This window comes from Sorex araneus, chromosome X, assembly GCF_027595985.1.
Source record: "Sorex araneus isolate mSorAra2 chromosome X, mSorAra2.pri, whole genome shotgun sequence".
NCBI classification, from domain to species: domain Eukaryota; kingdom Metazoa; phylum Chordata; class Mammalia; order Eulipotyphla; family Soricidae; genus Sorex; species Sorex araneus.
Window position 1 is genome coordinate 78,825,410 of NC_073313.1, and position 13,750 is coordinate 78,839,159.

Sequence of the window (13,750 nt, forward strand, 5' to 3'; positions counted from 1 at the left end):
TTCCTTCAGTGTTCTCTCTACCACTGAGTCAGAAATCCTAGGGGTTCTTTATGTCCAATATATTCAGAATGCTCTCAGTCCAATTCTTAGGAGACTATTTTCTTCCTCAACAGCAGAAAAACAAAGTTTTTATCACCGTCTCGGAGAGCCCGGCAAGCTACCAAGAGCATCCCGTCCGCACAGCAGAGCCTGGCAAGCTACCCGTGGCATACTCAATATGCCAAAAGCAGTAACAAGTCTCACCATGAGACGTTACTGGTGCTCGCTCAAGCAAATCGATGAACAATGGGATGACAGTGCTATAGTGCAGTGCTACCCCACCACTTAATGCCTGAGTGTTTATTGGCACACTGAGTTATGCTTGCTGTGATAGAGATCACAGTAACAGAACGTGAACAATGATCACTTTTTTGAATGTTTTATCAAACAATAATGAGATGATAAATGTTAAAGAAAATATAACAGAAAGGGGACAGCTCTACTTGCACTGTGTCAAATGTGATGCATATTCTAAATCTCCCACTGCAGGTACAGGTTTCATCTGCAAAATTCAACATTAGTGATTCAATTTATTTTTTAAAAAATTCAACATTGGTTCCTGGACTAACTAATTGTCCTAGAGCTTTTATTGAAAAAGAAATATATGTGGGTTCATATGAGCAGATACTAAGTAGTATTTGCAATTACTGGAGGTATCACCTCTGATTTGATGGTGGTGGTGGTGGTGGTGGTGGTAGTGGGTGGGCCACATCAGTTGTGCTCAGGGATTACTCCTCGTTCTGTACTCAGGTATCACTCCTAGAAGTGTTCATGGGATGATATGAAGTGCTGTGGATAAAATTGGGATTGACTATGTGCAAGGTTTAACACCTGTGCTATCTCCCCAGACCACACCTCTGATTTTTGAAAACAGACAAACGTCACTTATTTGACTGTATGTCAGGTTAGCTGAAACTACTTTATTAAAATCAGAAAATCCTTTGTTAGTCATATTGTTCATGTTAGTTGGGAAGCTTTCATGAATGTTTGTGTGTATTGGAAGGAGAAGGGGGCTCATTTAATTTTTCTAATGAGTAAAATAGGGTTCACTGGGTTCATATTCAGTCTTAAAGGACTCTATGGAAAATTATTAAAAAGAGGAAGCCCTGGAGCTGGAGTGATAGCACAGCAGATAGGGCATTTGCCTTGCACGTGGCCTACCCAGGTTCGATTCCCAGCATCCCATAAGGTCCCCCAAGCACTTCCAGGAGTGATTCCTGAGTGCATGAGCCAGGAGTAAACCCTGTGCATCGCCGGGTGTGACCCAAAAAGTAAAAAAAAGGAGACAGCTCTCTGAGATCAGGGAGATAGTACAGAGGTTAAGGTGCTTACTTTGCATGCATGAACCTGAGTTCGGTTCCTTCCCTTTCACTGCATGCAACACAAGGAGTGATCCCTGAGTATAGACAGAGCCAGGAGTAAACCATTCAGGTATATCCAATACCCCCACTCCCAGAATGATAGAATAGGCATCATTCTATATTTGGACGGAAAATCATCTCCAAGACATACTGATAAATACCAAACCAAGCATCTGACATTTGGGTTACAGGGTACAAGATAATCTCTATAACGATTTGCTTATTGATGATAAAGGTTGCATTAAGGAATAAAAACTGGGTATCTGGGTAGGGGAGTGAGTCTTGCCTTTCATCCTCTCTCTACCCTTATGTGCCTTTGAATTCTGTACTGTGTGTATTACTGTTTCAAAATATTAAAAACTCTTCGAACACTGCTTCTTGCCAACCAATTCACATATGAAAGGGTTATTGGAGGCGGGGGGGGGATGGAGTCATTTTTTTCTGCTTTTGCTTTTGCTTTTGATCTCTGAAGAAGAATCACCATTAAGTAGGCACAGGGGACCCTTTAAATCAGGCAAGGAGGGAGGATGAAGGAGGAAATCAGAAGGAAGGGAAGAAAAAAGAGAAAGAAAGAAAAGAATAGTAAGGAATTTTAATTAGAAAGCATCTGCTGGAAAGGGCAATATAAATTTGACCCTCTGAAAACTGTCATCTTAATATGAAAGGCGAAGGAGTCTTGGGGGCAAGACCTCCTTCATTTGATTTCAGTCCAGTGGGAGAGGAAATCTATAATGGAAAAAAAATAACTTGAGAGGCAGTGATAAACAGAACGAATATGGGTAAGTAAAATGACAATCAACGAGGTAAATGAGACTGCGCTGCTTAAAGAACTGCACGGTAACTGCCTCCAAGCCTATCAGAGAAGGCTCTGGTAAGGTGGCATGAAGTGAAAGGCTACTCTGTTGTAGCCATGGATGAAAGAGCCAAAGAGACGGCTTTATACATAAAAGGAAGAAAAAAAGAGAGAAAGAATAAAAGAAATCATAGGGGAAAAAAGCTGAAGCCAGTGTACAAAACAAAAGCGGTGATGGCATCTTCAGGGGACATGGCAGTTGTTGAAAGGCAAAAAAATGTTTTGCCACTTGTCTCTGCATTCCTGATGGTGGCTGCTCCATTGCTTTCCAAATGAGGTGTTTTTTCATCATAAAGGCCACCAGTTACACAGCATTGAACATGGAACTAGCCACATTCTGAGCACTTTATATTCACGAGGTCATTTTCATTTGTATGCAATGTTAAAAGCAAACATGGTGAGACCTTTTTGCCAGAGGAAGAAATTAAAGTTAGAGGAAAGATTACTTGCCCAAGGTCATGCACAACCTGGAATGTAATCATCGTATATGTGTGCCCTTCACAATGTGTAGACCAGAAAGCCTGAGGCTTAGTCTTGGCTAAAGCCAGCCAGAACAGCCCAGCTTACCCTGCTTACTCAAGAGCCCACCGACCCCCAGCTGAGAAGTAAAGACGCCTATACTTACAATGGAGTGGCTGAGCTCAGAGTTCCATACAGATCTTTATTCACACCAAGTATGATGGCCACTACAATCGCTGGGATCCCTAGAATGGAGAAACAAGCCAGAGGATACCTATGAGACAGCAGAGAAGCGAGCCCCATCAAAGACTATGGGTGCTGATGTATTTAGACACTGTTTAATAAATAAGCCACAGTTGTGCAGGCATCCAAATACCGTTGCTTGCAAAAATGTTTCTGAAGCCTTTCAAGTTAAACATTGCTTGGAGTTCTCCCTCCGATCTGTAAAACTAAAAAGTACACCAATGGTACCCCTACAAAAGCCACTGGTTATTGAAAATTGCTCAAGTGCCAAAAAATCAACTTGGCAATAGAAGTAGCTAGCTCATTATTTTGCATGAAGCAGTTCCTTTTAGATGATGGGCCACCATTATTTGTCCCTTTCCATATTCCTCCTTCATTTCTGATTTCTTTTTAGTCTCCGTCACCCTGGAGGAAGGAGCCCAACAATCAGCAGCAGTTGACAGTGCTTTTTTGACACTGAAGCTGTTTCCATACTTGTTACTAGATTGGCATTTTGACTAGATCGAACAGTTAACAACCAGTTAATTCAGCAAGACTATAATAAAGCAATCATCTCAGTTGAAGTGGCCAAATATAATGTGAGTACAGACAGGAGGTTTAAAAATCCAATTTCATGTACATTTGTCAAACTTAAATGGCTCTTTTTGCTGCTCTCTGTCCAGATGTGATCCTGAGAAGCCGCACACGAGCGGCCCCTCCGTTCCTGAACGCCCATGATCCTGGAGGCCAACTAACTACTTTTGGCATCCAGCGGTTTCTTGCAGAAATGCCTCTAGACTGTGAACTAAGCTATGGCCCCATGCCAACCCAGGAGGGAAAAGGTTTTTCTCTCTCAGCCTTTCCTTTCCCCAGCGGCAGCATGGCGACTGCCATCTTATAAGTCCCACTAAACAGAGGTATGAGCTTGCAATGACGTGATTTCTGCCAGAATCTTCTCTGGACTTAATTACTAAAATACTAGAAATCCAAAACCACAACCTCATATGCTCTTCATTCTCAGGAATGTAAAACAAATTTCAAATGATGCCTTTTCTGCAGGTCTGATTGTTGGAGGAAAATTCCAAAGAATAATAGTGAGTTTTCTGTTGAAATATTGAAAGCAAAGTAAAGAGAAAGTAAAATGAAAATCATCAGCTACACAGGTGGGGGGTGGAGGTGGGACAGGAGGTATACTGGGGTTCTTGGTGGTGAAATTTGTGCACTGGTGAAGGGATGGGTGTTTGATCATTGTATGACTGAGACTTAAGCCTGAAAGCTTTGTAACTTTTCACATGGTGATTCAATAAAAAAGTTTTTTAAAATGGCTCCTTTTGCACTGCAGAGGATCAAATCCAGGGCCTCACACATAAGAGTCCTGGGATCCACCACTGATCCATATCACACGGTATTTCTGCTAAACAAAGAGTTATACATCTACACAAAATCAGGAAATACTTTACAAAGTTATTTTTACCGCCTCTCTAAAAAAATCCACTGATTCTGTGTTCAACAAGACAAAACCTTCAGATCTCAAGATCACACACCTACCAGTGCCTAGTCTGATGTACACATTCTTTTAAAAGTGCTTTTTAGAGGCTGGAGCAATAGTACAGTGGGTAGGGTGTTTGCCTTGTACACGGCCGACCTGGATTCGATTCCCAGAATCCCATATAGTCCCCCGAGCACCGCCAGGAGTTATTCCTGAGTGCGGAGCCAGGAGTAACCCCTGTGCATCACCAGGTATGACCCCAAAAGAAAAAAAACAATAAAAAGTGCCTTTTGGGAGAAATGCAAGGATACCTCACATTTCAAATGACAACTGTAAGGTAATCTCCAAGCTGCTTCCCCTTTGTTAACTAGTGGCAAGGAGATCCCTCATGGCTGTTCTTTTCTAAAACTGGACACAGCTCTTTCCTTGGGCAGGGATTTAAGTAAAGAAATATAAACTATTTAGGAACAAAGTGCTTCAAACAAATGTACTAATATTATATTTCTAAAAATTGATGGCATTTGCATCCTAAGCTGCAGATTCCCAAGTTCCTTGGAGCACAAAACTTGTGGGGTAGCCTGAAGACCTGGCTGGTATTTATATAGCCAAACAGGCAGTCTTGGACTGTGACTGAGGTGGATGTTGATGTGGTGCCTTGATCTTCTTTGAGAATTCAAGACAGCTTAAAGCTTATGTTTCCCTGAAGTCATCTCCCATTGATCTCCCTCCCTCTCTCCTCTGGGAGTCTGCTGGGAGACTTTTTCTCCCTACCTTTTTCTTCCTACCTTCCAGAGGCTCTTGGAAGACAGTTTCTCCCTCCCTCCCGGACTCCAAAAACATGTGGTGTTCTGTACCCTGCCCACCTCAGTAGCAGCTGACAGTGCTATCAGAATAGAGCTGGCAGAATTAGAACTGGCTCCTCAGCCACAGGAAATCTCACAAATGGCATGGTGATCCTGGGTTTTCTAATTTTTGATTCATTCAGCATTTAAGTTTTATTTTTAATTTTTTAAATTGAATCACCATGAATTACAAAGTTAGAAAGTGCTTGAGTTTCCGGCATACAACTTGTCAACACCAATTCCTTTAGCACTGTTGTGTCCCCTATTGTTTGGATGTTATTCTCTAAGGCTGGGCCCAAGGATCCAACATCTTTAGCTTTCCCCATCATCGTGAGCGCTAAACAAAATCTGAAAGCAGCTCCTTGTCGCTTTGACTTGCTGGTCCAGCTAAGCCTCTGCCTTGCCTTGCCCTAGCTCTGGGTGCTTTCTCAATATGCCCTAATTCTGTCTTCACAAAGTCTTAGACTTTTCTGCCTTTCCCTGGACACCTTGAGAAGGGGGTATGGAATGAAAAGATCAAAGAGCTAAGAGTACAGTGAAGTCCCATGTTTTAAGGAGAAAGTGAAGGAAGAGGGGTCTGAAAAGGAAGCTTAAAAGTTTTAATGAAGGTGAAAAAAGATCAGTATGTAGAGGTTTTTATGGCCCTGTCACAATTAGCCAGGTGTTGGTGACTGGCTTTCTGGATGATTCATGAATCTTCTTCCATGATATCTTGCCACCTACCAGTGGAACAAGCTGAGGACCCTGGGCAGAAGGAGGAGTACATTGACTGTTTCAGGCTGTGTTTTGGATGGGATCTAAAATATTCAAAAGCAACATTTTTGTTTAGTACTTTCCTTTCTCTGATCTCCACATCAGCAAAGATGGCAGCACAGATTATGTATTCAGTGTAAACATCTATAGCACTATAGCGCTGCCATCCCATTGTGCATCCATCTGCTTGAGTGGTCACCAGTAACGTCTTCATTGTGAGATTTCTTGTTACTGTTTTGGCATATTGAATATGCCACGGGTAGCTTGCCAGGCTCTGCCATGTGGGCGGGATACTCTCGGTAGCTTGCCAGGCTCTCCGCGAGGATGGAGGAATCAAACCCAGGTCGGCTGTGATAAACATCTACTGCATTAAAATTGCTGGTGGTGTGTACCACCAGTGGCACACACATAATTGTGACTTAATTTACACAGAATGCAGCACTGTTGTCACTGTGATAATGAACTCATTAAAAGGATGAGTAGCCACCATAAAAATAACTTTGTAATGCAGCTGTTATCCGTTTGTCTCCCAGACCCCATCCGCTGACTTTGAACCTCTGAATGTTGTCCTTCCCTCAAAGGCAGGCTAAACTCTGGAGCTGGGTAAGTGGCATGGATAGAGGGCAAAAAAAGTGCCAGAAAATGGGAAGCATGAAGCCATTTAATCCGGTTTAGATTCTGAAGCTTCATGATTCTTGACTTAGGTGAGAAAGCCAAGAAATTCCAACATGCAGATGCAGCTGGGAATCTTGACTGTGTGCATTTACTTTGCATATGCATATACAACTGATTGGTAGAATTGAAGAAAGTGATAATGTCCATCTCTCTAGATTATTTTAATAAAATGATACCTGGATCAATGTCCTGTGAAGTATGAAGAAGGAGACAATGTTATATCAGTTATAATTAGTGTACCTTATATTGGTCTCATTTTGCCTAGCAAGGAAATGTTGCCAGTTGCAAAACACATACAACATGCTACCTAATTACATTTAAAAGTTTTTTTCCAAAAATGATTTTAATTGTAGCTAAATTTTCTGATACATTATTTGTGAGGTTCTGCTGAAAAGAGGGCTGGCTACAGTGACGGTAGATGTGTGACCTCTTCATGCTGCCCCAGAGACTGACTATGGATTCCTTACTGCTAAACAAACTACTCTGTTGCTGGTAGCTGAGTAATTTGTACGCTATACTGCAGTGGCATCTTATGGATCAATCTACAGAAGTAACTCCCTTTCAAATTTTACTCTTAGAGGAGGTTATTAGAGCAGTTTTCTGCACAAAGTTCCAGTATGTTGTACAACTTCCTGATAACAGAGTTCAAAGTTCAAGTGATGATTCAGATTAGAGATGCCAGACTTTTGTGGATTACAGTTCAAAATATTATTGTAAGTTTAATATTGTCTAACCTCCCCCAAGCCCCCACCAAAGGGAGTTTATTGAGTAACTCCCAGGCACTCCCAATCCTGTATTTATCTTTAACCTCTCCTTTGTGCTCTTCTTCCCCTGTGTGTTATCACTTATCCTCAAATCAGACACTGTGACTTATAAAGTCAAATTCTTCTGAGGGCTTTGGATTTTGTGTATGTAACTGAAATATTGATTTTCTTTTTCCTTCATGTCCTTTGCATAGTTTGTTTTAGAGCAATGTTCTTTTTGTATAGACACAGGAAGACAGTTAATGCTACACTTTTGTAACTTGGGAGTTAATTGAATCCGAATAATACTTATTCCTGGGTGTCCATTATGTTTACTTGACTTAAGTCTCAGTAACCCTTAGTTCCTAACACCAAACCCAAGACAAGCCACAACTTACCCTGGCATCGAAAAGTGACAAGCTGAGTGCCATAAAAAGTATATGTTAAGATCAGGGGGAAGGTGGGGAAGGGGGGGTATACAGGGGACATTGGTGGTAGGGAATGTGCACTGGTGGAGGGATGGATGTTTGATCATTGTGTGATTGTAACCCAAACATGAAAGCTGGTAACTATCTCACAGTAATTAAATAAATTTAAAAAATAAATAAATAAATAAACCATAAAAAAGAGCATGGTCATGGAATAAACCCTGTCATAACCCAAAAAAAAGTAACTGAATAGGAACCCTGTTGGGGTTAGAAAAGTGAAATTTGGCCTGAGGACTGTAGTTTGGTATATATAGTGAGTGAGATGTCCCTAGGAAGAGCCACTCTTTAAGCTTAATATATCTCTTACTGTGTTCATTAAAATGACTAGAAATATTAATAAATTAATTTAAAATGACTGTTTAACTGGATACTGGCTAAGGAAAGGGCAAAGTAATACATCCTTAGATGGAATTCTACCCTTGGGTGGACCTCCTAGCAGGATGAGATTTTGTCCTTGAGTTAATCTCTTAGAACTTCCCCTGATGGGAAAGACTTTACATCTGTTCATTGTTTGTGATAATGTTCAACCACACTTATGTGTAATTGGTATCCCAACTGTTGATGATTTCTCTATAACTAACCCTGTGAGACTTGAATAAACGGGGACTGATTACCAACCAAAAATAAAATAAAACAAAAAAATAGAAGGATGAGTAGCTAATTGGGAAGCTGTTTACTTCCTAATTAAAAAAATCCATTGATGTACAATCTTATGGGATTTCAGGGTTTTGAGAAGCTATTTTAATTTTTGTAAAAGCAGTGTAAAATAAATATTCCTATGAAAAGGAGAAATGAAATGGAGAAATTGAGCTTCCATAGGACCAACCTATATCACTTCTGGGAATATACCCCGGGAGCCCAAAACAAACTGCAGAAAAGCCATCTGCACATCTATGTTCATTGGAGCACTATTCACAATAGCCAGAATCTGGAAACAACCCGAGTTCCCGAGAACAGACAACTGGAGAAAGAAACTATGGTACATCTACACAATGATATACAACTCAGCACAAGGAAAACTGAAGTCATGAAATTTGATTATAAATGGATGGACATGGGGTGTATAATGCTGAGTGAAGTTAATCGGAAGGACAGGGACAGACATAGAATGATTGTACTTATTTGCAGGATATTTAAAAAGTAGTATGAGATTAATACCCAAAGACAGTAGAAACAAGGGCCAAGAGGACTGGTCCACAGTTGGAAGCTTGCTACAAGTGGTGGAGGGGAGAAGGCAGTTAGGATAAAGAAGTACACTGTCCACTGTCCACTATGACAGTGATAGCTGGAAATGAACACTCTGGACAAGAACTGAGTGCAGAAAGTAGGTAAAGGGATAAACTTAATGACCTTTCAATACCTGTATTGTAAACCATAATGCTAAAAAGGAAAGAGAGAGAAAAAGAGTAAGCGAGAGAAATAGAAAGAAGAAAAATGCCTGCCACAGAGGTAGGCTTGTAGGGGTGGGTGGGTGGTGGGAAGGGAACTGGGGACATTGATGGTGGGAAATGTTTATTGGTGAAAAGACGAATGTTGGAACCATGTATGAATGAAACCCAACTGTCAACAACTTTATCTCATGGTGATTCCATTAAAACATGGGGTTAAAGCACTTGCCTTCAATGTGGCCGATCATGGTTTCATCCCTGGTACCACATAGGGTCTCCCAAATACTGCCAGGGGTCACTCCTGAACACAGAGCCAGGAATAACCCCCAAGTACCATATGGTATGACTTCAGCATCCCCCCAACAAATAAAACTGAAAATGAAAAATCCCTATAATTTGGAAAAACACTTCTAGATCATTTATTCAAAGGAAAAGAAAACAAGAAATGATTGTTGCACCCCAGTGTTCATGGCAGTATTATTACAATAGCCAAAACATGGAATCCATGCAAATGTGCACCGATGGATAACAAAATAATGAAGCTGTAGTCTAAATACTCAGGGGCATACTATTCCACTAAGATGATGACATTGTGCCCTATAGGACAAAATGGGTGGAATGTGAAATGAAAATGCTAAGTGAATTAAATTTGGAAGTGAAAGACAATTATCAGATGATCTTGCTACTATGTGGAATACTAATTTACTGAAGCCAAAGAAGTGGCAAAAAAGTCACTGCAGTAGCCCTTAGATTCTGTGAAAATTGATATGGTTAATAGAAAGAAATGCAGGTGGAAGAAATGAATACAAAAGTCTTTTAAGATGTAGCATGGTCAACATAGTCCTATACTAAGTTCTTCCCTAGTGGGGGAGTGTCCTCTTTCACTTCTACTTTCCAATAAGCCTTTCAATTTCAAAAAAGAGATGGAATGGCACTGGAATGTTGGAGAAAATTGTGATGAGTTTTAGACAGGGGTGAAATTAAGTCCATAAAATTGGAAACCAATAGTAAATTTTAAAAACTAACTCTATGTCCTATGTATCTCAGATATCCTACTTAATATAGATCTTTACAGGTGTGTATTATTCCACAAAAATTTGATGGGAACAGAGGAAGGAAAAGGCAGAATAGGTGTGGTACAGAGACAGTGGTGGAGGGTCTTGGTCACTTTGGCAGTGGTGAAGGTATGGTCACTTTGTGCACTACTGTAAACATGTTACCTAAACTTCAATAAAAGGGAATATATATATATATACAAATATATATGGACTGGAGTGATATCATAATATATACTTGTGTGTATACTACGTGTCCAACATATTTTTTGAATCTCAAATCTCTTTTGACTATGGAAGGGGATCTGTCAGTTAAAAACTCAGAAGAGTAAACCAATAAAAGGCGTGTTCCATCAAATATATTGCTACTGTGTTCATTCCCTCCTAGCTCCCTCCATAGGTGATAGATGGTCTAGGCATGCAATGAAAAGAGAATCAGGCCCAGCTGATTCTTTGTACACGTTGCAATCTGTTCCCTGACCATTCAACAAAATGGGTATAATAGCAAAGCTAAAAGTCCAATCCATGGGGTTGAGAGACAATGCAGTGCTTAGGATGCATATCTAGCATGTGTCCAACTCGGATTCGATTCCTGTATCACATGGCTCCCTAGTGTGGGAACATGACCCAGAGACACCCTCCCCCAAGCACTACCAAGTGTGGCCTTGGAGGGCGTCAATGCCATAGGGTTCAAGTAGCATGGAATCCTCAGACCTGGCACTGAACCACCAACACGGCTGGCTGCGAATTTCCAGTGGAGCCTTCAAGCTTCCTAAGCAGTGCTTGGGAGGTCCTCCAGAAAACAAAACAAACCTTCAAACCATGGAGTCAGGCTCCCCGGTTCAGAACCCAGCTCTGATCCGTACTAACTGCATGAGTTTGGGCAAATTGACTAATCTCGTAGTGCCTCAGAGCCCTCACCAATTAAATGGGGGGATACTGACAGAACCTTTCCCAGAGACAGTGTGAGGAGTCCAGAAGACACTGAGCAGTGACTGAACACATGACTGCTGCTAGAGTGCTGCCTCTTCTATTGGGAAGTATTTGTTATGACTAAGCTCTGGACAGAGAAAAGCAAAACCATGGTGCACAAGCGTTTAATATGTGTAGACCACTTCCTCTCCATAAAGATAAGAATTTTATGGTGTTACAGTGCCAGGAATCAATCCCAGGGCCACATACATTCTAGGAATGGGCATGTATAGAACATGTCCTGTTGAGCAGCAGCATCCCAGCCCATGGAAATTAGAGTTATAGAGTAATAGAGACAGAAAAAAGGACTGACTGCAAGACAAATACCAGAGAGGCATTCCTTACCTATGCCAATAACAAAATCAGGTTCAGAATAATCTGCATAGTATAGCTAGAATTATAAAGGCACACAGGCTTAACACGGAGACATCAAGGACAAGGGCAGATATACTTACCCCAACCAGCTAGACAAAATTTAAGGATGTAATTTGGAATGTATATGTTGAAGACTTTAACCAGAGCAAAATACATGTGTACTGCCTCCAGGCCCATCCAAGTCAAGGAAGCCAGCAGGAAGTAATGAAGCACCACTGCAACTGTGATACAAAGTTCCACCTTCTGGAATGATGATAACCAGGAATTAACCAGAAACATCAGGTTTAGCATCAGCAGTGCTGTACATAGGTTGATGAGGATTTTAGAAGGATGATCTTTTCGAAGTTTGCTAAAAGAAAAGGCACAAAAGGTCCCTTGAATTAGTCCAATTTATCAATTTTTTTTTGGTTAGTGTTTTCACAGCCTGTTCATAGAATCTTTTTCTATCCCAACCTTTTTGCATTAAAAAAAAACTCTTACAATAAGTGGGAGTTCTGATTTTCAATGAACACTGCCACATCTTTTCTGTTCAGTAAAATGAAATCATTCATGCTACCTTACACATACTGAATTCTAGAACTCCTTCATCCTTGTCTAAGTACAGTTAAGGTATTTGAGATATAGTGACTATCCCTAGAGTAAGAATAGCCTCTCAACTATAGAGTTTCCCTTTTTCTTTTTGAAATATAGCAATTCTGTGATTTTTTCCTCCAGTACGGTCAGGCCTGGATCTACATAGAACCCAATAGCAGGATGGCACAGAACTCTTTATACAGTTACTTAGATTTTTTAACTTAAAAATATTTTTTGCTAGTTACTGCTATTGTTGTAGGGGTCACACCTATACTTGTAGGGGTGCAGGACAACCAGTGGCAGTTCTGGGGAGAACACAAGCAGTGTCAGAAATAGAATCTAAGGCCTTTCTTAAAATGGATCCAGTGTTTCAAAATAAAGACATTTTTTCATTTATATAAAATATTTATTGATGAAAATTTGATAATTTTCATTTTGTGTGTTTTTCAAATTGTGGTGATGAATAAAGTGTAAAAATCTTAATAATATAACACTAAGTTATATACATGATAGACTTTAGACTTTCAGTAACAGTATTGTAAACCACAGTACCTTAAAGGAAAGAGAGAGAGAAAGAGAGAGAGGGGGAGGGAGGGGGGAGAGAGAGAAGGCTGGAAACTGGTGAGGTATGGGACATTGTATGACAGCAACCCAGTCATGAGCAAATTTGTAACTGTGTATCTCACAGTGATTCAATTTAAAAAAGCATATGACCCAGTGGATATTTTTTTAAAAAAATTACAACAGGTTTAATTTATAGATTTAAGGATGGGGTGTGAGAAGAAAACCTGTTCAAGAGAGAACAAGGGGTTCTCCAGAGTGGAGAGGGACCCCCTACTACACATCCCTGTGTTAAAGTATGAAGGTATGAAAATACACATCTCAAGAGGGGAGATGCCATGTAAACGATCACTGTATTACTGAAATGCAAACATGGAAGTTCATAAGTTTGTAACTGTACCTCACGGTAATTCACTAATAACTGTAGCACTGTAGCACTGAACTGTCATCCCGTTGTTCATCGATTTGCTCAAGCGAACACCAGTAAAGTCTCCATCGTGAGAATTGTTGTTACTATTTTTGGCATACTGAATACGACATGAGTAGCTTGCCAGGCTCTGCCATGCGGGTGATATATTCTCGGTAGCTTGCCAGGCTCTCCGAGAGGGGCGGAGGAATCAAACCCGGGACGGTTGCGTGGAAGGCAAATGCCCTAACCACTGTGCTATTACTCCAGCCCATCGGCCCCAAACTACTATCTTTAGTTCAGGTATTTCATAGCAATCTCTACTAGAAAAAAACTAATAAAAAATTTTAATAAATAAATATGAAAGTAAAACTAAAACAAACAAGAGGGGAGATGCGGGTGACACATGAACAAAGGTATCACATGGGCTAACTCTGTGAATCTTTATACATAAATATACCTGAGAAACTTCCATACAGATCAAGAGGAAATATCT

At 40.5% G+C, this 13,750-nt stretch overlaps 1 protein-coding gene across 1 annotated transcript in view; it reads right to left on the bottom strand.

Annotated features, from left to right (window-relative positions):
• ADGRG4 (adhesion G protein-coupled receptor G4) overlaps positions 1-13,750 on the bottom strand; it is a 152,646-nt gene that overhangs the window by 16,668 nt on the left and 122,228 nt on the right. The window contains exons 18-19 of the mRNA XM_004606657.2: positions 11,795-12,063; positions 2,879-2,957 (exon numbers count right to left, since the gene is read on the bottom strand). Of these exons, the coding sequence (XP_004606714.2) occupies positions 2,879-2,957; positions 11,795-12,063 (348 nt within the window). The remainder of the gene's footprint in view (positions 1-2,878; positions 2,958-11,794; positions 12,064-13,750) is intronic.